Source organism: Lepisosteus oculatus, chromosome 14 (assembly GCF_040954835.1).
Source record: "Lepisosteus oculatus isolate fLepOcu1 chromosome 14, fLepOcu1.hap2, whole genome shotgun sequence".
In the NCBI taxonomy this organism is placed as follows: Eukaryota; Metazoa; Chordata; class Actinopteri; order Semionotiformes; family Lepisosteidae; genus Lepisosteus; species Lepisosteus oculatus.
The window spans coordinates 38,971,226-38,997,286 of record NC_090709.1 but is presented as its reverse complement, the minus strand read 5'-3'; the positions used below and the strand labels follow the sequence as shown (position 1 = coordinate 38,997,286).

Here is a 26,061-nt window from a genome sequence, read left to right as displayed (position 1 = left end):
GCGGTCATGAGCTCAGCACCGTCTCCACTCCTCCGTCTGCTGCCCGGAGTGGAGAGGGATTCGGTCTGTCTCTTATCCCTCCGTTTCAGCCCTGAACTGGGAAGAAGACCAAGAGCCCACAGGAGCCCCACACCTACAAAGACACGCTGTGGCTCAGGGGAAGAGCTCTGGACTTCTGCCTGGAGGTTGTGGGTTCAAATCCTGGAAGGACCAGGAGCTTTTGTTAATTTAATTCTTGTGAACAGTAACACACTGATAAATAAAGACACAAGGGCTGTGGGTTCTTACTTCTCACTGCTGGGGAGAATCACACTGCAAATTCACCTCAGCTCTCAGCCAGGACTTGAACCCACAACCTTGTGCTCAGGAGCTCAGCACCATCTCCACTCCTCCAATGGCTCCTGTCCTGAAGGAGAGCTCATTCGGTCTGTCTTTTATCCCTCACTCTCGAACCCTGAGCTGGGAAGGCCAAGAGCACACAGGAGCCCCAGACTCACAGAGACACTGTGGCTCAGTGGAAGAGCTCTGGGCTTCTAACACAGAGGCTGTGGGATCAAAACCTGTAGAAAACAAGATGCTTGGTTTTCATTTAATTTGCACAAATAATCACATAATTACACTTTTATTTTTATTGATTTTAGGAACAACTGAGCCCCAACACAGAGGAGCCTGTAGGACATCCAGCAAGATTAATCCAGAGACCCAAAACAAGCTCCAGCCCTCGTTTAACAGTCTGATTTTTATATGGGATCATCCCCAACGAGGCCCAGGAGAACAACCTGCAGCCTATAATCACCTGCCTAATTGGTGGAAGACGATTGGTGGGGAGACAGTTAAAAGGCAGGAGGGGAGGCCTTCAGTCTGGTGCTGCTGGGGACAGAGAGCAGTTGTGCTGAGCAGAGCAGGAGGGAAGAGCTGCAGAGCTGAGCTGTGTCGGGGGAGGAGGTCTGACTGCTGAGCCTGGGAGCTGGGAGTCTGACTTGTCTTCACAGAGGCCTGGGGAAGCCGACTGCACGTCTAGCTACAGTTGGGAGAAGAACTAGAGGTTTGTCTTGTGGTTTCTGGAACGCTTCATCTCAAACTGTGAATAAAGAGCCCTGTTTCCCTACCTTGTGGCTGTGAGTGTCTGTCCTGAGAGCTGTCCAGCTGTGCCTCAGCTGCAGTAGGAGGAGGATGGGGACTGTGAACTGCACAGTGGGTCAGGACAGGTCCCTCGTCCCCTCTGAGCTGAAAAAGATGAAAAACTACTGGGTTTAGCTTCTGTGTGAGAGAGTCCTCTGGCCAGGAGGTGAGAGCAGTCATGAGGATCAGCTGTTACTTGTTTCCTCATTCTCCCAGAGTGAATCCCATCAGAGGGTCACCAGCCCCCCTCCCCTGCAGCGACCTGAACACCAGGACCACTGAGCAGTAGGCCTACAAACTGTCCCAGATCAGTTTCTGTGTTGGAGGCGAGAGCTCTTCTCTATCTCTGCTCCTCCAACAGCACTACCGCCCTCTGTCACTGCCTGCTTTTCAAATGTCTTCTGACCAATCATCTCTGTCCCAGGGGTCAGGTGACTGAATGGAGCAGGTCCTTGTGGGTGATGCAGTTCTCCCAGCCCTCGGCATGAGCTCTACTCCACCCCCCTCATTATACACACTGGCTACAGCCTAGAATTAACAGCTGCATCAGTAACCCAGGGGAGGCAGCCTGTTGGCCACCATTCCCTCATGGCCTGCTGGGAAATGTAGTGCAGCCTGGAGGGGATCACGCTGCTGGAGAATCAAGGTGGGGGAAGAGGTAGATGTTTAGCCCCTCACCTCCCTCCATCTCTGAGCCAGATGCCTCTTGGTGCAGTGATTGCAAATGGAAGCTGTGACTTTAATAAGGGTGCCTCTTTCCTTTCTGGCTGAGCCAGCAGCGTGGGGGTTTGGGTACAGTGACAGGAGAGAACACTGTCCCCCTGCCTGTGAGAATCATGAGATGTGGTGTGACCAGCCCCTGAGTTAATATTCACCACCTCCCCATAGTGACTTTATTCACAGCTCCACCAGCTCTGCTCCTGACACGGCTGTTCTCCAGTCAGGTTGCTTTTCATGATCAAGATGACACCAGGACCCCTGGGAGTTGTGCAAATAACAGGCACAGCTCTGTGCTGGAGTACAGAGAGCCCCAGGAGTGAACTTACCCACATTGAGTTCAGAGTCCTTACACCCGACCCCATCTGTAATCAGGAAATTATGATAAATCGGATTCAGCACTCGGTCACTGTGCTGCCACAACACAGGTAAAAGCTCAGTGTGTCAAGATTAATGCAGAGGACAGATGTACAGTTCAACACAGGTCCGAAAACTACAAGTCAAGGTCTGAGAGAGCAGGAAAAGGCTGGAGTGGTACTGCAGCAGGTGTGGGAGATGAGGACACAGGGCTGCACACTGGACAGTATGTGTGACAGTTAAGGGGGGAGTGTTCAGTATTACAACAATGTACAGGAGAGGACAACACCAGTCAGACTATCACAACAGTACAGAGCACAGGTACGGAGTTCAGTACCTAACCCCAAGAATTACAACAATACAAGCACAGAAAGGGCACAGGGCTAAGTACTACAATACAGGTATAAACTTGTCACATAAGCCTGAGTACTACAGCAGTATCTTGAGTTACACCAATAAGAGAGCAGTAGAGTAGGCATCAGCACAGGTAGAGAGTTTAGTATATGAAATTTACCTTACTGTTTACACTGCAGCATGCAGAGTTAAGTATATAGTGATGATTACAGTAGTACATTGAAAAGCTCAGAACACAGACTTGAATATTTCAACAGTACTACAGCTCCCTTAGGACACAGTGCTGAGTATTACAACAGTACAGGAGCAGAGCTCAGTACATGGTTCAGACTATAAGATTAGAACAGGTGAGAGTTCAGTCTATAATTCAAAGTACTATAAAAATAGACAGAGTTGAGTAAAGCATCTGACAACTACAGCAACGTTAGGGGCATTAGTGGGGAGTAGCACTATGGGAGAGGAGCAGAGTTCAGTTCCAGAATAAACGCAGCACCAGTGAGTTCAGTACCCAGTTCTCAATAATACAGCAGTACAGGTGAGGTCAGGGAACAGATATGAGTACTACAGTACAATGTACAGCTATGAGCTTAGGATATAGTTCTGACTACAGTAGTACATACCAGAGCTACAAAAACAGACTTGAATATTACAGCCAGATACCATGGAAAGCCTAGTCAACAGGTCTATCACAAACGTACAGGAGCAGACTTCAGCAAATACTGCAGCAGTAAAGATCAGAACAGGCAGGAGTTCAAGACAGATCAGAGTCTTATTACAGCACAGAGGCAGAGTTCAGTACACAGATCTCACTATTTCAACAATTCAAGCAGAAGCAGTATACAGGTTTGACAATTACAACAGTACAGGAACAGAGTTCAGGATCCAGGGCTGAGTATTACAACAGTACAGGAACAGAGTTCAGTCTTTACTTCAAAGTACTACAACCGTACAGAAGCAGAGATCAGTACACATTTCAGAATTTAAACTCAGTACACAGCTCTCGCGTTTACAACAGTACAAGAAGAGTTCAGTACAGTACACAAGACTATTACAGTAGAACAAGCAGGACTTCAGGATACAGGTAAGGTCATTATACAGGGCTGAGAATCACAACAGTACAGGTACAGAGTTAAAACATACGTTTAAACAACTGAAGCTCAGTAAAGCACATAAGACAGAAACAGCAGTACAAGCAAGACTTCAGGAAACCGGTAAAGTCATTACACACATTTCAGTATTACAACAGTACATGTGAGGTTAGAAAACAGATCTGAGTAGTACAGTACAATGTACAGTTAAGAGGTTAGCATACAGTTATGATTACAATAGTACATGTAAGAGCTCAGAACACAGACTTGAATATTACAGCACAATACAGGGGAAAGATTAACACACAGGTCTGAGTACTGCAGTACAGGAGCAGAAGTCGGTACATGTTTCAGAATTAAAGCTCAGTATAGGTGAGTTCAGGATACAGGTCACAGTACATGTGAGGGTCATTACACAGGTCTGAGTTACAACAGTAGAGGTCAGAGTTCAGTACACCTTTCAGAATCAGAGCTCAGTACAGCTGATTAGTTCAGCACACGTGACAGTCAGTATTACAGGAGAACCTCAACACTATTTTTACATTTCCAGGTTATACTGAATCGTTGATGAGTGTGTTTCACACGACAATGAAACTACCACCTGTACAATCTCCACTTCACAACAGAGATGAAACAATGTTGTGTCTGAGCAACACCATATCACCAGCACGGTCTGCAGTTCAGAACGAGGCAACAAAACAGAGACATGAAAGCAGCCCTCTTACACTGTAAACATGCTCTTGACCAAGAGATGTTGCCACTATATTCATGTTAAATATTTTCATGAAACCGATACAGCAACATTTTTTAGATTCCTTAAATATTGTGGAAAAAAGCAGTAAATTTGATGGAAAATCACACATAAAAGAGACATTCCTGCAGGTCTTATATTTCTGGAGGACATGCTGTGTCACAGGCTGTGTTTGTGATCTGAACGAGTGCAGGTGAACCGAATTCAACAGCTCGATTTCAAGACTGTTCTACCCACAAACACTACTTACTTGTCAGCTCAGCACACAGATGTTGAACAGTTCTGGGTGAAATGTGCTGCACAACCTGTGCTTGCTGGATGGGACTTGTGGAGGAGACCCACATCAGTGCCCGTGTTTATGACCCGTCTCCTTCCTGGCTGATCCCTTGGAGAAGGAGACAGTGCTCTCTCACAACAGAGGAGCGGACCAGCAGAAAGTCAAACTGTTCTGAACAGTCAAACACGCGACAGTGAGGCTTCGATTGAAATACAGACGCTAGTTCAAAAAGACCAGAAAGGATTAAGGTTGGTAGGAGAGCCCATTTCATGTGTGTGTACAGCAGCTAGTGAGCAGGAAGGATGTGGCCAACATACAGCACGTTCACAAAAGTGCATTTAATATGAAATTTGTACAATACTGTAAGTTTATTTTGTTAGCGAGACTTAATAACCAGGCTAAGCAAGTTGAGAGAGTTCAGCGCACAGTTTTACACAGGTTTATCACAGGATTTAGAATTGGGCTGGATTACAGGCGAGAGCTCAGCACACTGGTGTGACACTGGGTATTAACATTCAGCACAGGAGAGTTTAGTACACAGATTTGAGTGTTAAATCACAGGACAGGGAACGGCACATAGTACTGGTTTGTCATTGAGTAGTAAAGTTCAGTACAGCGGAGTTCAGTACACAGGTCTGAATATTAAAATACACTACAGGTCAGGGTTCAAAATACTGGTGTGTCTGAGTATTCAATCTCAGTCGTTCATTAAAGTGGAGAACTCGGCACACAGATGTGTCATGGAGTACTATAGTACAGTGTACAGAGTTCAGCACAGTTCTGATTGTCACAACTGTACATATTAGGGTTCGTCACACAGGTGTGTCAAAAAGTATTAAAGCTCAAAACCACCGAGAGTACAGTACACAAGTTTGAGTACTACAACACCACAGGCAATAGTTCAGCACTCAGGTTCAAACACTAAAACAATACAGTTCAGCACACAGGTGTGTCAGAGTATTAAAGCTCAGTGTAGGAGAGAGTTCAGTACACAGGTGTGAGAATTCAAGTTCACTACAGGCGAGTTCAGTCCAGCTGTGAGTATTACAGTACACTACAAGGGTTCAGAATACTGGCTTGTCATTGAGTATTAAAACTCAGTACAGTTGAGAGTACAGCACACAGGTGTGTCTTGGAGTATTATAGTACAGCGTACAGAGTTCAGTACACAGGTCTGAGTGTTACAACTGTCCATATTAGAGTTCGTCACACAGGTGTGTCAGTGTCATCATTGCAGCTCAATACAGGTGATAATTCAGCACACTGATCTGTCCCTGATTATTAAAGCGCAGTACAGTTGAAGAATCAGTACACAGGTGTGTCTGAGTATTAAACTACAGTACAGGTGAGAGCTGAGCACACAGGGTTGAGTTCTGAAGCAGAATAAAGGTTTTAGTTCTGCACACAGGTGTGTTGTTGAGTATTAAAGCTCAGTACAGGCATGAGTTCAGCTCACTGGTCTGAGTATTACAACTGTACACAGGTTCAAGTACTAAAGCACAGTACAGGTGAGCATTTAGCACACAGTGTGTCACCGAGTGCCAGTGTTAAGGTACAGCCTTCATGAGACGTCGGCACACTATTGTCAACACTACACTGTCCACAATACACCTCTATAATAAAACATCAGAACAGTAACTGAAGTACCTGTCTCTGGGATACAAGAGCTGTGTCCCCCTCTGGAATCGAACCCTGAACTCTGCAACCCACCGGTCCTAATCCCAGCTCAGCACTGCGAAGCTGCTGTTTCACAGACCACATGCAGCTGGACTGAGAGAAAGAGACGAGCAGAGAGACGCCACAGAGGAAGAAATACAGACAGCAGAGAGCTCCTCACCTCCCTCCCAACTCCCCGTCCACACCTGTCTTCCCACCGTCAACATCTGGACATCCTGGAAAATTAGGGAAAAGAATACAGGACAGATCATGCAAATGGCATCCATACCTGCCTTCCCACTGCACATCCTGGAAAATTAGGTTACGGAATGCAGGAGAGACCATCCAATCTGTATATCCATACCTGTCATCCTAAAGGCTGTCAGCCTGTGGACATCCTGGAAAACACAGGAGAGAGTCCAATCAGCATACTTACCTGTCTTTCCACTTTCCTGGCTGTCCAGATGTTGACAATCAGGGAAAAGAATAAATGAGACTCCAGACTGGATCCCAACTCCACACCTCTCTTCCCACTGTCAGCCACTGGACATCCTAGAAAACTGGGGAAAATAATACAGGAAAGATCATTCAACCCACATCCCAACTAATCCACACCTGTCTTCCCACTGTCAGCTTCTGGACATCCTGAAAAACTAGGGAAACAAGAGACTTGAGAGAGCATCTAACCTCCATCACAACTCCCATCTTCCCACTGTCAGCTTCTGGACATCCTGGAAAATTCAGAAAAAGAAAACAGGAGAGATCATTTAACCCACCTCCCAACTAATCCATACCTGTCTTCCCACTGTCAGCTTCTGGACATCCTGGAAAATTCAGAAAAAGAAAACAGGAGAGATCATTTAACCCACCTCCCAACTAATCCATACCTGTCTTCCCACTGTCAGCCTCTGGACATCCTGGAAAATACAGGAAAGATCATCCAACATGCAACCCAACTAATCTATACCTGTCTTCCCACTGTCAGCCTGTGGACATCCTGGAAAACTGGGGAAAAGATGACAGGAGAGATCATACAACCCACATCCCAACTAATCCATACCTGTCTCCCCACTGTCAGCCTCTGGACGACCTGGAAAACTGGAGAAAGGAATACAGGAGAGATCATGCAAATGGCATCCATACCTGCCTTCCCACTGCACATCCTGGAAAATTAGGTTATGGAATGCAGGAGAGAAAATCCAATCTGTATATCCATACCTGTCATCCTAGAGGCTGTCGGCCTGTGGACATCCTGGAACACAACACAGGGTGGAGTCCAATCAGCATACTTACCTGTCTTTCCACTGTCAACATCTGGACAGCCAGGAAAATCAGGGAAAAGAATAAATGAGTCTAAATTATATCCCAACTCCACACCTGTCTTCCCACTGTCAGCCTCTGGACATCCTAGAAAACTGGGGAAAATACAGGAAAAATCATTCAACCTACATCCCAACTAATCCATACCTCTCTTCCCACTGTCAGCCTTCGGTCATCCTGAAAAACTAGGGAAACGAGACTGGAGAGAACATCTAACCTCCATCACAACTCCCATCTTCCCACTGTCAGCTTCTGGACATCCTGGAAAATTCAGAAAAAGAAAACAGGAGAGATCATTTAACCCACCTCCCAACTAATCCATACCTGTCTTCCCACTGTCAGCCTCTGGGCATCCTGGAAAATACAGGAAAGATCATCCAACATGCAACCCAACTAATCTATACCTGTCTTCCCACTGTCAGCCTGTGGACATCCTGGAAAACGAGAGACTGGAGAGAGCATCCACTCCCATCTTCCCACTGTCAGCCTGTGGACATCCTGGAAAACTGGGGAAAAGATGACAGGAGAGATCATTCAACCCACATCCCAACTAATCCATACCTGTCTTCCCACTGTCAGCCTGTGGACATCCTGGAAACCAACACAGGAGAGAGTCCAATCAGCATACATACCAGTCTTTCCACTGTCAACATCTGGACAGCCAGGAAAATCAGGGAAAAGAATAAATGAGTCCAGACTCGATCCCAACTCCACACCTCTCTTCCCACTGTCAGCCTCTGGACAATCAGGAAAATTAGGGAAAGGAATACAGGAGAGATCAACACTACACTGTCCACAATACACCTCTATAATAAAACATATCAGAACAGTAACTGAAGTACCCGTCTCTGGGATACAAGAGCTGTGTCCCCCTCTGGAATCGAACCCTGAACTCTGCGACCCACCGGTCCTAATCCCAGCTCAGCACTGCGAAGCTGCTGTTTCACAGACCACATGCAGCTGGACTGAGAGAAAGAGACGAGCAGAGAGACGCCACAGAGGAAGAAATACAGACAGCAGAGAGCTCCTCACCTCCCTCCCAACTCCCTGTCCACACCTGCCTTCCCACTGTCAGCCTCTGGACATCCTGGAAAACTGGGGCAAAGAATACAGGAAAGATCATACAACCCACATCCCAACTAATCCATACCTGTCTTCCCACTGTCAGCCTCTAGACATCCTGGAAAACTGGGGAAAAGAATACAGGAGAGATCATACAACCCACATCCCAACTAATCCACACCTGTCTTCCCACTGTCAGCCTCAGTCATTCTGCTGTCTTCATTTCCAGAGAGCTTTCCTCCTGCATCTGGACTCCTCATCCAGACCACTGGGTTGTTGTTCATGCCTTTGAGAGAGAAACATGAAACTGCTCTCAAACTGAGCAACAACAACCGAGAGCAACTCCCAACATCACTCGACACAGAGGAGCAGTGGGGGTCCCTTCACAGCTAAAAACAGCAGAGACACGTCTGAACTCTCTTCCACTCCTGATGGTGACAAGAAAAATACTCCATCTACTACTGGTCCTACTCACATTAGCAGTACTGCTTCATTAGCATCCCTCCTGAAAACACAGCTTTTCTTTGAGCTCCTGCAGGAGAGAGAAAAATACTGATTTTATTACTAATGCTGCTACTGAAAACACCATTACTGCTTCGATTACTAATGCTGCTTCTCAAATTAAAACATTACAGCTCCCGAGACTAGTCTATTACTGCTAATAAAACATGGAAAACTCATGATACGAATACTACAAGTACGTCAAATACTAAATCACTGCTGATCAGTTCACATCACTAACCTGTGACACAGGAGTGACCAGACTAACCTGACCTTGTGCTCGAGCTGGACTCGGGTTCGAGAGTGTAGTGTCAACAGCACACTGACCAGCTCCTTGTGAGGAAGGGACAGCAGGAGGTCAGGACACAGCCCTGAGGGTCACCCCCTGGCACCCCGACAGGAGGAGTCCTCTTGGGGCTCCAGCAGCTCTTCGTCACCATCGTCATCCTCACAGGCTCCAGCAGGCAGGAGGAGGAGGAGGAGGAACATCCTGGCCGTCTCCCAGAGACGACTCCTGCTCCACCCCCTCAGAGAGCGCGGATCCGGATCGGTCCGGTCTGCTCCCAGTGGGATCGTGGAAGACCAGCGTCGCCTGCGAGGGAGCCTCACCTGGTCTGACCTCACCTGCCCTTCAGGACCAGTCAAGCAGACCCCCTTGTCCTCTACCTGCAGGTGTGGGGGCGCCCTCTCCAGCGGGGGACAGTGTTACCCCACTCCCAGTCCCTCCCTGCGTCTGGTGGGAATAAACAGGCCTGAAGGCAGCCTGTGCTCCACCGAGTCCCGACTGCTCCGGCCCAGAGCTGCTGTTCTGGAGAAACACAGGCGTGTTGTCCACAGGCTCTCTTCCTCACCTCCTCCTCCTGACACCCCCGGGCTCCTCCTCCTCCTCCTCCTGCCACCCCTGGGTGTCCAGGCACTGGGCTCTATTCACCATGAGAATAATGGAAAAACTGTCTAGTTTAGTGACCAACAATGAAACTTAACCAGTACAGTGAATAAATACCATACGTGTTCATGAAGAACACCAGCGTTTCAGTGACTGGACAGAACAGAGGACGTACAAGACAGTTCATGAGGACAAACTGTCCGGCTTCGTGACTAGAAATGAAAAACACCCACCAGTCCAGGGAACACAGAACATTCAGGAACAACACCGTCCGGCTCACTAATTAGACAATCAACAGCCATGGTGAATATATACCAGAATATTTCAGGAAAACCCCTGCCTGCTGTAGTGACTAGAAATTAACATTAACACAGCACAGTGAATATGACTCGTGAAAAACACTGGATACCTCTGTGGCCACACAGCACATGGACAGCCGGCACAGCGAGTGTCCAGCTCAGGCCGTCTCTGGACAGGGAAACGAGGCGACTGAGGTTCAGGTGCAGGGTGTCAGCTCTAATTGGGGGTGTTTGTGTCTGTTGGGTGAACCTTATAGGAGCCACAGCCCTACTTACACACAATCTCTCTGTGTCACAGCTCCAGACGTGCTCGGGTCGCCAACAGACATTAAGACGAAACCGTCGTGCGCAGAACCTGGGTGCGAACCCCTCGCGGTGGCCGACAGCCTGAAGCCCGGGACCCCTAGACAGCCCCCACGCAGGGCACCTCCCTGGGGCTGCTCCGCCGGGCCTGGACACGGCGTCCCCAGCTCCTCGCGCCCGCGACTGGCCTGGCCCCTCAAGAGCCCCCCGCTGGCCGCCCTGAGCAGGACGCGTGGGGTCACCGAGTCACCGAGCCCCCGAGTTGTGCCGTCACTCCATCAAGAGGACCAGAGAGAGCCAGCTCCACTGAGCCACACCCGCCCGGGCCAGGAGCCCACCTCCACCCTGCTCCTTTCTCTCCACACTGTCCCCCGGGGCAGCTCCGTCCAGCAGGCTTTGTCCCAGACCTCGGCAGGCTGCAGCCTGGCCTGTCTGTTCCAGGGGCTCACCTGCGGCCCGCAGCAGTGGGGACCCCCTGAGCTCAGGCTGCTGTCCTCTGCTCTTCATGGGGGGCTCCCACACACCCCCGCCTACGTCCCGGAGAGCACTCCTGACCTGCTCCACAGGAGAAAAGGGGCTTTTCTTCACGGCTGAAAGTCTTCTGGGGTCTTCCTCCCCTGTGGTCTCCTGTGGTCCCCCAGCGTGTCCTTGCTGCTTCACGTACCACACAGTGGGTTTGGACACCAACGTGTCGGCCACGTCTCTGGTGGATTCACTCCCATTTCTCAGTCCACGACACCCCCTCACTGACACCCACACTTCTCTGGTGCTCAGGTGGAGAGGAGCAGACGGCCCGTCCAGAACCAGCTGCAGACCTTCAACGACACACAGCTGAGCAGCCAGGGGTCCCAGTACTGCTCCCCTCTGGAAGAGAGGAGAGACCGTGGATGAACAGGGCTGGTTCCTCTAAGGGTCACCCCATACACACACACCCTAGAAAACAGGGTTTCTCGCACCTGAGGAAGGCTCCACAGCCGAAACGTTGCAGTTTCTGTCTTCTCTTTTCAGCAGGAAGAAACCTGTTACTTGTTCCACTACAGTCAATATATAACAATTATTCATGAAAAACAACGAAGGGTCCTGTGGCCACACAGTCAAATCAATCACCAGTTCGGTGAATAAGAAAACATTCTGTATGGTTTGGTGACTGAACAGTGATATTCAGAGCCGGTACCGTGAACACAGAACAACTGTTCAGGAAAAACAGTATGGTTTAGATCTAAATTACTAAGCAGTAGAGTGAAGATATAACACCAGTATTCATGGAAAACACCGTCTGGTTCTGTGACTACAGTCCAATTAACACCCAGCACGGGGAATATAGAACATAATTAATAAGGAAAAACTGTGTCTGGTTTAGTGACTAGTCAGTACAATTAACAACCAGTACCGTGAATATAACAATTATTAAAGAAATACTTTCTGGTTTAGCAACAAGAAATTAAAATTAACAACCAGTACGGCGAATATATCACATAAATATTCAGGACTAACACCGTCTGGTTTACTGATTAGACAGTAATATTAAGAACCACTACCGTGAATATAGAACATAATTAATAAGGAAAAGCTCTGTCCGGATTAGTGACTAGTCAGTATAATTAACACCAGTACGGTGCGGTGAATATATAACAATAATTAAAGACAAATACTGTCTGGTTTAGCTAGAAAAACTTAGCCACCAGTCCAGAAAATCTCTCGCATAAATATCCAGGAATAACACCGTCTGTCCGGTTTAGTGACTAGTCTGTATAATTAACAACCAGTACAGTGAACATAATTAAAGACAAATACTGTCAGGTTTAGCTACAAGAAATTTAAATTACCGACCAGGACAGCGAATATATCACATAAATATTCAGGAATAACACCGTCTGGTTTACTGATTAGACAGTAATATTAACAACCACTAACGTGAATATAGAACAATTAATAAGGAAAAACTCTGTCCGGTTTAGTGACTAGAAATTAAAATTAACAATCAGTACCGTGAATATAGAATATAATTAATACGGAAAAGCTCTGTCCGGTTTAGTAACTAGAAATTAAAATTAACAACCAGTACCGTGAATAATGAACACTTATTCAGGAAAAACTCCGTCGGGTTTAGAGACTAATGAGAATAATTAACAACCAGGACGGTGAATATATACGACAATAACTCAGGAAGATCACAGCCTGGTTTAATGGCTACAAAACACAATTAATAAACAGCAGAGTGAAGATATAACACGAGTATTCATGGAAAACACCGTCTGGTTCTGCGACTACAGTCCAATTAACACCCAGCACGGGGAATATAGAACATAATTAATAAGGAAAAACTGTCCGGTTTAGTGACTATTCAGTATAATTAACAACCAGTACCGTGAATATAGAATATAATTAATAAGGAAAAACTCTGTCCGGTTTAGTGACTAGTCAGTATAATTAACAACCAGTACCGTGAATATAACAATTATTAAAGACAAATACTTTCTGGTTTAGCAACAAGAAATTAAAATTAACAACCAGTACGGCGAATACATCACATACATATTCAGGAATAACACCGTCTGGTTTAGTGACTAGAAATTAAAATTAACAACCAGTACCGTGAATATAGAATATAATTAATAAGGAAAAACTGTCCGGTTTAGTGACTAGTCAGTATAATTAACACCAGTACGGTGCGGTGAATATATAAAAATAGTTAAAGACAAATACTGTCTGGTTTAGCTAGAAAAACGTAACCACCAGTCCAGAAAATCTCTCACATAAATATCCAGGAATAACACCGTTTGTCCAGTTTAGTGACTAGTCTGTATAATTAACAACCAGTACCGTGAATATAGAACATAATTAATAAGGAGAAGCTCTGTCCGGTTTAGTGACTAGTCTGTATAATTAACACTCAGCACAGTGAATATAACAATTATTAAAGACAAATACTGTCTGGTTTAGCTACAAGAAATTTAAATTAACAACCAGGACAGCGAATATATCACATAAATATTCAGGAATAACACCGTCTGGTTTACTGATTAGACAGTAATATTAAGAACCACTACCGTGAATATAGAACATTATTAATACGGAAAAGCTCTGTCCGGTTTAGTGACTAGAAATTAAAATTAACAACTAGTACCGTGAATATAGAACATAATTAATAAGGAAAAGCTCTGTCCGGTTTAGTGATTAGTCAGTATAATTAACACCAGTACGGTGCGGTGAATATATAACAATAATTAAAGACAAATACTGTCTGGTTTAGCTACAAAAACTTAACCACCAGTCCAGAAAATCTCTCATAAATATCCAGGAATAAACCCGTCTGGCTCAGTGACCAGACAGTGTAATTAAGAACCAGCTGGGTGAATATACCGTATAAGAAAATGGGTTGGAACAACTTCTGTAGGGATTAGTGACTGAACAGTAATATTGAGAACCAGTACCGTGAACACAGACCATAACTAACACGGAGAAGCTCTGTCCGGTTCGGCGACTAGAAATGAAAATGAAGACCCAGCACCGTGAATACAGAACAAGTGTTCGTGAAAACCGCTGTGTGGCTCAGTGACTCACAGCACAACTCACAACCAGCCGGGAAGACCTCAGAACAAGGGAAAGCGCCGCTTGTTCTTCACTAACGGCTTCACTGAATAAACAGCCAGGCACACACGTAATAAATCTACCAGTGCAGTAAAAACCTTTCTTACTGACGGGTACAGGGAACATCCGAGGAGAGCAGGACGCCGATACTCGTCTGTTTGACGAAGTAGCGCCGAGCGCCCTTCCGCTCCTCAATTAAACAGGAGAGGCCACTTCCGCTCCTCAATTTAACAGCAGAGCCCACTTCCGCCCCTCAATTAAAGAGGAGAGGCCACTTCCGCCCCTCAATTAAACAGTAGAGCACACTTCTGCCCCTCAATTAAACGGGAGATTATTCATTGTAATATAGATATAATTTATATATGATAAATCTCAATCTGCCTGTAAATCTCTTTTTAATTCCTTTAAAAGATATTTGTGCTTCTTTTCCTAAATAACCAAAACAGCAATCAAAAATTGTGAGGCAAATTAATAAAATCATGATAAAACCAGATAAAGTCACAGGCAGTCCTGATTGGATCCCAGCTAACACACAGGCAGTCCTGATTGGATCCCAGCTAACACACAGGCAGTCCTGATTGGTTCCTAGTAACACGAAGGCAGTCCTGATTGGATCCCAGCTAACACACAGGCAGTCCTGATTGGTTCCTAGTTAACACGAAGGCAGGCCTGATCGGTTCACAGCTTGGTTCTGGGCAGGCTGCGCACTGGGCCGGTGTGCTCAGGCAGACTCCTGTCTCGGCTCTGGTGTCGTCAGTCAGGATGAGAGAGGCTGCAGGCAGGACTGAGGATTTGTGTGTGTGTGTGTGTGTGTGTGTGTGTGTGTGTGTGTGTGTGTGTGTGTGTGGCACAAGTATTTCTGAATCTGCCAGAACCCAGGTTTAGAAAACGTGGTCACGAAAGACTCCAGAGAAACCAACACTGGAAGAGACGTCCATCTACTTTCTCACGGCTTTATCCAGGACAGGGGCACAGGGAGCTGGGGTCTATCCCAGCACACACTGGGAGCAAGGCAGGGTACGGCCTGGACAGGACCCCAGCCCCTCACTGGACACCAGTCCATCACAGGACCCCAGCCCCTCCCTGGACACCAATCCATCACAGGACACCAGCCCCTCCCTGGACACCAGTCCATCACAGGACACCAGTCCATCACAGGACCCCAGCCCCTCCCTGGACACCAGCCCCTCCCTGGACACCAGCCCCTCACAGGATCCCAGCCCCTCCCTGGACACCAGTCCATCACAGAACCCCAGCCCCTCCCTGGACACCAGTCCATCACAGGACACCAGCCCCTCCCTGGACACCAGTCCATCACAGGACCCCAGCCCCTCCCTGGACACCAGTCCATCACAGGACACCAGCCCCTCCCTGGACACCAGTGGAGGAACTGGAGGAAACTCACGGGAACGTGAGGAGAACATGCAGACTCCACACAGCACATCCAGAATTAAACCCAGGGCCCCAGCAATCCTAAATACTGTCACTAAACCAGTTGGCAATACTGAGCAAAACTGCTGGAATAAGAATCTGAATAAGAAACCCAGAGAGAGAGGGAGACAGGTGGAGAGATACAGAGAGAGGAGAGAGAGAGAGTGAGGGGGGAGACAGGTGGAGAGATACAGAGAGAGGAGAGAGAGCGAGAGAGTGAGGGGGGAGACAGGTGGAGAGATACAGAGAGAGGAGAGAGAGCGAGAGAGTGAGGGGGGAGACAGGTAGAGAGATACAGAGAGAGGAGAGAGAGCGAGAGAGTGAGGGGGGAGACAGGTAGAGAGATACAGAGAGAGGAGAGAGAGCGAGAGAGTGAGGGGGGAGACAGGTAGAGAGATACAGAGAGAGGATAGAGAGAGAGAGTGAGGGGAAGGAGACAGGTGGAGAGGAGAGGGGAGACAGGTGGAGACAGAGAGACACAACCAGACAGCCTCAGGACACGGACACACCCCCGACCACAGAGAGACACAGACGGACACTGAGGGAGAGTTTTGCATTGGCGTGTGGTTTAATGGGAGACTCTGAACACAAAAAACGAAAAGGACAAGCCGAGGAAGGAATGAAGACGATGAAGCGCAACGCCGACAGGAGAGCAGGAGAGCAGGAGAGCAGAGGGAGAGACAGAGGGAGAGGCAGAGGGAGAGGCAGAGCTGGAGGAGCACAGAGCACAGGCACAGGCACAGCAGCAGGCAGAAGGCAGCAGCCGTCTCATTTCAAGATTATATATTACAGAAAACAAACTTTTAAAAAATTACTTACAAACATTATAAAATAATACTTTTTTTTCTGTTCAGCACCATTGATTTTTCTCGGATCGTGTGGGAGCCCCTGCCCGGCGCGGAGCAGACAGACGGGCTTCGTGAGCACCAGAGGACCGATTCGCTTGTTCACAGACCCGGAGAGAACAGGGGGTATTTCTGGTCCAGCCCGGCGCGGTTCGTCTGCGTGTGGCTCCCCGCCCCCTCGCCCCTCGCCCCTCGCCCCTCGCCCCGGTCCCGCCCGCGTGCGGGGCTCCCAGTTCCAGCAGCAGGGGCAGGCCCGCGCTGCCCGTTGGCGCTGGGGGGATGACAGTTGCACTAACGAACCTCGAGCCTTGGCGAGACCTGGACCCTTCCCCCCTCCCCCCTCCCCTTTCTAGTGATACCTGATTGTATAAATAGACAAATAAATACTCATAAATACCCCCCAGCCCCTGAATCCACCTGGGGGACCACACTGGAGTCACGGGTCTCCTAGGTAAGGGCAAAGAGCTGGGGTCAGAGAGGGGAGACTGCCCTGTACTGCGCTGTAATACACTGCAATATACTGCACCGTACCACACTGCACTGTATTATACTGCACTGTACTACACTGCACTATTATACAGCACTATAACACACTGCACTGTATTATACTGCACTGTACTACACTGCACTATTATACAGCACTATAACACACTGCACTGTATTATACTGCAATATAATGCACTGTAGTATACTGCGATATACTGCATCGTACCATACTGCACTGTACCACACTGTACCACACTGCACTGCACTGTATTATACTGTGATATACTGCACTGTACCACACTGCACTGTGATATACTGTGATATACTGCACTGTACCACACTGCACTGTGATATACTGCACTGTACCACACTGCACTGTATTATACTGTGATATACTGCACTGTACCACACTGCACTGTGATATACTGTGATATACTGCACTGTACCACACTGCACTGTGATATACTGCACTGTACCACACTGCACTGTGATATACTGCACTATACCACACTGCACTGTATTATACTGCAATATACCACACTATACGGCACTGTATTATACTACACTGCACCACACTGTACTGCACTGTGCTGTACTCCTGTACTCACTGTCTTGCCCTGACATCCAGCGGGACTAGGCTGTCCAGCCCTGGGAGCCTCTGGGACCCCTGCCCTGCGACCGGAGCTCGGGACGCGCCCTGCGTACGACCGGCCACAGTCCCTTCGCCAGCGACGATGTCCTGACAGCTAACCCAGGTGAGGGCTTCTGTCCCTGTCCCCCTCTTTACCCGGGCGAGGCCAGGCGAGAGAGGAAGTGACCCGCGGGAAGGGGCGGGGCTGGGGCGTGTGCGGGTGGGCTGGGCAGGCTTGGCGGGCCGGGCGCGGACAGGAAGAGCACGAGAGGGGGAGAGTTTCGGAGACGCCGGGCCGGTCCGGGCCCCTGTTCTTCAGCACCGGAGATGACGAATCCCATTATTCCACGAGGAGCGTTTAGTGATCCTTCCTTCTGATGTGTTGTCCGTCGTTTTTCCTGCCCTGTGAAGTGTGTGCAGCTTGGTCCCTGGGTCTGTCAGAGTGTGTGTGTCCGTGCGTGTCCGTGGGTCTGTCCGTGTGTGTGTGTGTGTGCAGGTCACTGTGGGGCTCAGCCCAGAAAACAGACAGGTCCCACTTCGAAGCCAAATTCCTGTTTCTCTTCCCCAAAGTCTGTAAACAGCACGTCCAGCAGGGGGAGCTGCTCCACCAGGGGCGTGTTCATCTCCAGCACCGTCTTGTCAAAGCCCTTCCGATTCTGGGGGAGACAGAGGGAGAGGGGTGAATTTCTGACACCTCAAGCCTGGACTGACTCTGTGTCAGCCTGTACTGACTCTGTGTCAGTCTGTATTGACTCTGTCAGCCTGTACTGACTCTCTGTCAGCCTGTACTGACTCTGTGTCAGTCTGTATTGACTCTGTCAGCCTGTACTGACTCTGTGTCAGCCTGTACTGACTCTGTGTCAGTCTGTATTGACTCTGTCAGCCTGTACTGACTCTGTGTCAGTCTGTATTGACTCTGTCAGCCTGTACTGACTCGCTGTCAGTCTGTACTGACTCTGTGTCAGTCTGTATTGACTCTGTGTCAGTCTGTACTGACTCTGTGTCAGTCTGTACTGACTCTGTGTCAGTCTGTATTGACTCTGTCAGCCTGTACTGACTCTGTGTCAGTCTGTACTGACTCTGTCAGCCTGTACTGACTCTGTGTCAGTCTGTATTGACTCTGTCAGCCTGTACTGACTCGCTGTCAGTCTGTACAGACTCTGTGTCAGTCTGTATTGACTCTGTCAGCCTGTACTGACTCTGTGTCAGTCTGTACTGACTCTGTGTCAGTCTGTATTGACTCTGTCAGCCTGTACTGACTCTGTGTCAGTCTGTATTGACTCTGTCAGCCTGTACTGACTTGCTGTCAGTCTGTACTGACTCGCTGTCAGTCTGTACTGACTCTGTGTCAGTCTGTATTGACTGTGTCAGCCTGCGTTGTCTTTGAGTATTGACTCACAGAGCAGCCGTCCTCCAGGGCCTTGATGTAGGGGCTGTTGCCGTAGGTCAGGTCCTGCTCGTTGCTGCTCTGGAAGTGAATTGCCCTGGAGTAGTCGCCGGTGGAGACCTGTTGCCAGGCGACGGATCTGTGGCAGTGGTAGGTGAAGTTCTGGCGCGCCGAGACACTGAGGAGCCGCAGGAAGGCCAGCTGGACCACGCCAACTGGCTCGCCATCGGAGTCCACATAGGACAGCTGGAGAGCAGGGGCAGGGGGTGAGTACAGGCACTCTGGTTTTACAACCTGTCACTCGCAGGGAAACAGGCTGCCAGACACTGCCAGACCGACACTCAGAGCCCAGGGGAGGAGGAGAGAGAGGGGGAAGAGGACGAGAGAGAGAGGGATAGCTGGAGAGCAGGGCCAGGGGGTGAGTACAGACACTCTGGTTTTACAACCTGTCACTCGCAGGGAAACAGGCTGCCAGACACTGACAGACTGACACTCAGAGCCCAGGGGAGGAGGAGAGAGAGGGGGGAGAGGAGGAGAGAGAGAGGGATAGCTGGAGAGCAGGGCCAGGGGGTGAGTACAGACACTCTGGTTTTACAACCTGTCACTCGCAGGGAAACAGGCTGCCAGACTGACACTCAGAGCCCAGGGGAGGAGGAGAGAGAGGGGGGAGAGGAGGAGAGAGAGAGGGACAGCTGGAGAGCAGGGCCAGGGGGTGAGTACAGACACTCTGGTTTTACAACCTGTCACTCGCAGGGAAACAGGCTGCCAGACTGACACTCAGAGCCCAGGGGAGGAGGAGAGAGAGGGGGAAGAGGACGAGAGAGAGAGGGATAGCTGGAGAGCAGGGCCAGGGGGTGAGTACAGACACTCTGGTTTTACAACCTGTCACTTGCAGGGAAACAGGCTGCCAGACACTGCCAGACCGACACTCAGAGCCCAGGGGAGGAGGAGAGAGAGGGGGGAGAGGGGTGAGAAGGAGAAAGAGGAGTGGGAAGAAGACAGAGAGGAGGAGGAGGAAGAAGGAGAGAAAGAGCCTCACCTTGCTGCCAGTCTTGAACTGACTGAACCAGGAGCCCGGAGACTCGTTGGACCAGGAGTCCATCTTCACCTGAGGGAGGGAGAGAGGGAGGGTTAGCTGTGGCACTTCCACTGTGTACCAGCAGGGGGAGGTAGAGGCGTGTCACAGTCTCACCTTCTGTATGTTCTTGGCCGGGAAGATGCAGGTCTCTCCTCCAGCAGTGAAGTTGCAGAGCACCTTGAACGAGTCTCTGGCGCAGCCCTGGTTCGGGTCAATGAAGTATTCCCCTGCAGGCACACGAGAGGCACGTATGTGGACAGATAGACAGGCACGTGGCAGGACACACACACACAGAAATTGGGCCACTTTTCCCAGAAGCCAATTAACCCACCAGCATGTCTGTGGGCTGTGGGAGGAAAACGTATGTGAACACGGGGAGAACATGCAGACTCCACACAGACAGCACCCCAGGGATTGGCCCCAGGGCTGACCGCTTCACCCCTGTGTAATATCAAAACAGTAATCACATAATCTCTTCCGTCCTCCTTTAAAGTCCAGTGGGCCCCACGGTTCTCCTACCGTCCTGGTAGTCGGGCTGGCAGAGCTTCAGGTCCTGGCAGGTGCGCGCGGGGCTGTCCCTGGTGCCCAGCGGGTGCCGCAGGTTCTCGATCTCCTGCCTCAGGGAGTTCAGGGAGCCGAAGATCTCCTCCATGCCCTCGCTGCCCAGCAGGAACTCCGAGCCCGTGGAGTCGGCCGGCGCGGCGTCCCCGCTGTCGGACAGGGGCATGCTGGCGTCGATGGAGCGCTTCGACTTCTTGGGCATCTGGAAGGGTAGCGGCTGGATCACCTCTCCTGGGGGCCCCTGGGAAAGAGGGACGGAAAGAGGGGGCATGAGAGAGAATGTAGGCACCCCTAAAACACAGAGAGATGAGTCCAGACCCTCACACAGACCCCAGAGGCACTCCTCACACAGAGAGACGAGTCCAGCCCCTCACACAGACCCCAGAGACACTCCTCACACAGAGAGAGGAGTCCAGACCCCTCACACAGACCCCAGAGACACTCCTCACACAGAGAGAGGAGTCCAGACCCTCACACAGACCCCAGAGACACTCCTCACACAGAGAGAGGAGTCCAGACCCTCACACAGACCCCAGAGACACTCCTCACACAGAGAGAGGAGCACAGACCCTCACACAGACCCCAGAGACACTCCTCACACAGAGAGAGGAGTCCAGACCCTCACACAGACCCCAGAGACACTCCTCACACAGAGAGAGGAGTCCAGACCCTCACACAGACCCCAGAGACACTCCTCACGCAGAGAGAGGAGTCCAGGCCCTCACACAGAGCCCAGAGACACTCCTCACACAGAGAGAGGAGTCCAGACCCCTCACACAGACCCCAGAGACACTCCTCACACAGAGAGAGGAGTCCAGACCCTCACACAGACCCCAGAGACACTCCTCACACAGAGAGAGGAGTCCAGACCCTCACACAGACCCCAGAGACACTCCTCCCACAGAGAGAGGAGTCCAGACCCTCACACAGACCCCAGAGACACTCCTCACACAGAAAGAGGAGCACAGACCCTCACACAGACCCCAGAGACACTCCTCACACAGAGAGAGGAGTCCAGACCCTCACACAGACTCCAGAGACACTCCTCACACAGAAAGAGGAGCACAGACCCTCACACAGACCCCAGACACACTGACATTTCCGATTATAAGTGACCTGACAGTCTAGGATGATTGATGTGGACACTTACCGGAGGTCCAGGTGGTCCCTGTACACCCTTTTCTCCTTTAGGACCAGCAGAGCCCTAAAAAAGACAAACGGTGAAAGACTGAGGCACCACGAACAGGAAAAGCAAACGCTCCCAGAGCTGCTCATCGACACATGGCACGGACACAGCCGAGACAGAAACACTCACCGTGGCTCCTTTCGCACCCTTGAGACCAGGGGGACCCTGAGAGACACAGAGAGAGGAGGTTCAGTGGGTCTGAGCGAAACACAGTGGTGCAGAAAGAGAAACTAGAGAGAACAGTCAGTCCTGCTCCCTCAGTGCTTATTAGGGGGCACTGCAGAGACTGAGTGAGGGGTACAGAGGGAGGAGAGAGAGAGGGAGAGAGGAACAGGGGTACAGAGAGAGGAGAGAGAGAGGGAGAGAGGAACAGGGGTACAGAGAGAGTAGGGGGAGAGAGGAACAGGTGTACAGAGAGAGGAGAGAGGGAGAGAGGAACAGGGGTACAGAGAGAGGAGAGGGAGAGAGGAACAGGTGTACAGAGAGAGGAGAGAGGGAGAGAGGAACAGGGGTACAGAGAGAGGAGAGAGAGAGGAACAGGGGTACAGAGAGAGGAGAGAGAGAGGGAGAAAGGAAAAGGGGTACGGAGAGAAGAGGGGAGAGGGAGGGAGGAACAGGGAAAGACTAGAGAAAGAGGTGGGGGTACACACAGGGTTCGTGGGGGGCAGATGCAGAAAGAGGGGTCACACTCACAGGCAGGCCAGGGGGTCCAGCAGGGCCCAGGGGGCCAGTAGATCCAGGCATTCCCTAAGAAACAACAGAGCACAGACCTCACTTAGGGAGACGGCCTAGACAGGGGGTGACTGCGAGAGCCGTGTGGGGGTATAGAGGGGTGGTACTTTCGGGGTGTAGGGGATAGACAGAGTGTGCAGGAGAAATAACGGGGTGTCCAGGACAATGAATCAAGAAATGGGCAGTGGAACATGTAGTGAATGCTGTAGGGGTTTATGGGCTACATGTAGGGCGTGTGGGGTAGTGGTGGGGTACGGGGGGTACATGCTGCCGTACTCACAGTCTCCCCCTTGGACCCGGTGCTGCCCTGGGGCCCCGGGAGGCCCCGGTCTCCCTTCTCTCCCTGCTCGCCGGGGGGCCCAATCAGACCGATTAATCCAGGGTGACCCTTCTCGCCCTTTGACCCCGGGTCACCTTTCAAGCCTGGCAGCCCTGGGGGACCCTGGGAGGTGGAGAGAGAGAGTTACTGTACAGAGCTGACGACAGAGGTTCATACAGAGTGTGTCCCACAGACAGAGCTGACTACAGAGGGTTCATACAGAGTGTGTCGCACAGACAGAGCTTGTATGGAGTGTGCCCTATAGACAGAACTTGTATAGAGTGTGTCCTACAGACAGAGCTTGTATAGAGTGTGCCCTACAGACAGAGCTTGTATAGAGTGTGCCCTACAGACAGAACTTGTATAGACTGTAACCTACAGACAGAGCTTGTATAGAGTGCCCTATAGACAGAGCTTGTATAGAGTGTGCCCTATAGACAGAGCTTGTATAGAGTGTGTCCTACAGACAGAGCTTGTATAGACTGTAACCTACAGACAGAGCTTGTATAGAGTGCCCTATAGACAGAGCTTGTATAGAGTGTGTCCTACAGACAGAGCTTGTATAGACTGTAACCTACAGACAGAGCTTGTATAGAGTGCCCTATAGACAGAGCTTGTATGGAGTGTGCCCTACAGACAGAGCTTGTATAGAGTGTGCCCTATAGACAGAGCTTGTATAGAGTGTGTCCTACAGACAGAGCTTGTATAGACTGTAACCTACAGACAGAGCTTGTATAGAGTGCCCTATAGACAGAGCTTGTATAGAGTGTGTCCTACAGACAGAGCTTGTATAGACTGTAACCTACAGACAGAGCTTGTATAGTGTGCCCTATAGACAGAGCTTGTATAGACTATAACCTACAGACAGAGCTTGTATAGTGTGCCCTATAGACAGAGCTTGTATAGACTATAACCTACAGACAGAGCTTGTATAGTGTGCCCTATAGACAGAGCTTGTATAGAGTGTGCCCTATAGACAGAGCTTGTATAGAGTGTGCCCTACAGACAGAGCTTGTATAAGGTGTGTCCTAGACAGAGCTTGTATAGTGTGCCCTATAGACAGAGCTTGTATAGAGTGTGCCCTATAGACAGAGCTTGTATAGACTGTAACCTACAGACAGAGCTTGTATAGTGTGCCCTATAGACAGAGCTTGTATAATGTGTGCCCTACAGACAGAACTTGTATAGAGTGTGCCCTACAGACAGAGCTTGTATAATGTGTGCCCTATAGACAGAGCTTGTATAGAGTGTGCCCTATAGACAGAACTTGCACAGTGTGTCCCATAGACAGAGCTTGTATAGAGTGTGCCCTATAGACAGAGCTTGTATAGAGTGTGCCCTACAGACAGAGCTTGTATAATGTGTGCCCTATAGACAGAGCTTGTATAGAGTGTGCCCTATAGACAGAACTTGCACAGTGTGTCCCATAGACAGAGCTTGTATAGAGTGTGCCCTATAGACAGAACTTGCACAGTGTGTCCCATAGACAGAGCTTGTATAGAGTGTGCCCTACAGACAGAGATTGTATAGAGTGTGCCCTATAGACAGAGCTTGTATAGAGTGTGCCCTACAGACAGAGCTTGTATAATGTGTGCCCTATAGACAGAGCTTGTATAATGTGTGCCCTATAGACAGAGCTTGTATAGAGTGTGTCCTACAGACAGAGCTTGTATAGAGTGTGCCCTATAGACAGAGCTTGTATAGAGTGTGCCCTACAGACAGAGCTTGTATAGAGTGTGCCCTATAGACAGAGCTTGTATAGAGTGCCCTATAGACAGAGCTTGTATAGAGTGTGCCCTATAGACAGAACTTGCACAGTGTGTCCAGATATAGACAGAGCTTGTATGGTGTTTGGCCAATAGAGAGGCTTAGTGTAGGGGGTCAGAGTAGAGGGTTAATTTAGAATGCTCCCTATAGAGATTGTTAGTATAAAGTGTACCACTACAGAGGGGGGTAGTATAGAGTGTACCCTATAGAGAGACTTGATATAGACTGTACCCTATAGAAAGGATTAGTATAGAGTGTACCTTATAGACAGGATTAATACTGAGTACCTAAATAGAGAGGGTTAGTATAGAGTGTGCCCTATAGAGAGAGTTTGTATACACTGTACCTTCGAATTCATATTCGATGTACTCTTTAGATCGAAGCTTTATATAGAGAGAGCTTCCTTATAGAGAGTTAATATCCTAAAGAACATAGAGACTTAGGTAGTCCTCACCATGGGTCCGGGGGGTCCCCTCTGTCCAGTCGCACCTGGGGCGCCTTGTTCTCCCTGGGAGAGGGGGAGGGGGGAGAGGGGTTAATACAGACACACGCTCCCTCACAGCAGCTCAGAGCCCCCTGTGTGCGATGGATCCTGGCCTCTGGTGGACCTGCTGCCCAGAGGAGTCCTGATGCTCCTTCACTGGGGTTTAGTGTAAAATGTAGTGTTAAATCATACAGAGTTAGTGTGTCTTTACAGTGTCAGTGTACAAATACAGTGATCTTTACAGTACAGTGTGTATACAGTGATATATACAGTGATCTTTACAGTACAGTGTGTGTATACAGTGATATATACAGTGATCTATACAGTACAGTGTGTGTATACAGTGATCTATACAGTACAGTGTGTATACAGTGATATATACAGTGATCTTTACAGTACAGTGTGTGTATACAGTGATCTTTACAGTACAGTGTGTATACAGTGATATATACAGTGATCTTTACAGTACAGTGTGTATACAGTGATATATACAGTGATCTATACAGTACAGTGTGTATACAGTGATATATACAGTGATCTTTACAGTACAATGTGTGTATACAGTGATATACAGTGATCTATACAGTACAGTGTGTGTATACAGTGATCTATACAGTACAGTGTGTATACAGTGATATATACAGTGATCTATACAGTACAGTGTGTATACAGTGATATACAGTGATCTATACAGTACAGTGTGTGTATACAGTGATATATACAGTGATCTTTACAGTACAGTGTGTGTATACAGTGATATATACAGTGATCTATACAGTACAGTGTGTATACAGTGATATACAGTGATCTATACAGTACAGTGTGTGTATACAGTGATCTATACAGTACAGTGTGTATACAGTGATATAC

General features: G+C 49.1%; 1 protein-coding gene and 1 long non-coding RNA gene across 2 annotated transcripts in view; one reads left to right on the top strand and one right to left on the bottom strand.

Annotated features, from left to right (window-relative positions):
• LOC107076155 (uncharacterized) overlaps positions 1 to 26,061 on the top strand; it is a 118,356-nt gene that overhangs the window by 8,567 nt on the left and 83,728 nt on the right. The window lies entirely within an intron of this gene.
• The window catches only part of LOC102684696 (collagen alpha-2(XI) chain-like), a 57,065-nt gene continuing 47,263 nt past the window's right edge, over positions 16,260 to 26,061 (bottom strand). Inside the window, exons 62-71 of the mRNA XM_069198941.1 lie at positions 25,162 to 25,215; positions 22,902 to 23,063; positions 22,583 to 22,636; positions 22,019 to 22,054; positions 21,854 to 21,907; positions 20,662 to 20,944; positions 20,257 to 20,369; positions 20,104 to 20,172; positions 19,077 to 19,310; positions 16,260 to 18,333 (exon numbers count right to left, since the gene is read on the bottom strand). Of these exons, the coding sequence (XP_069055042.1) occupies positions 18,187 to 18,333; positions 19,077 to 19,310; positions 20,104 to 20,172; positions 20,257 to 20,369; positions 20,662 to 20,944; positions 21,854 to 21,907; positions 22,019 to 22,054; positions 22,583 to 22,636; positions 22,902 to 23,063; positions 25,162 to 25,215 (1,206 nt within the window). The 3' untranslated portion in view covers positions 16,260 to 18,186. The remainder of the gene's footprint in view (positions 18,334 to 19,076; positions 19,311 to 20,103; positions 20,173 to 20,256; positions 20,370 to 20,661; positions 20,945 to 21,853; positions 21,908 to 22,018; positions 22,055 to 22,582; positions 22,637 to 22,901; positions 23,064 to 25,161; positions 25,216 to 26,061) is intronic.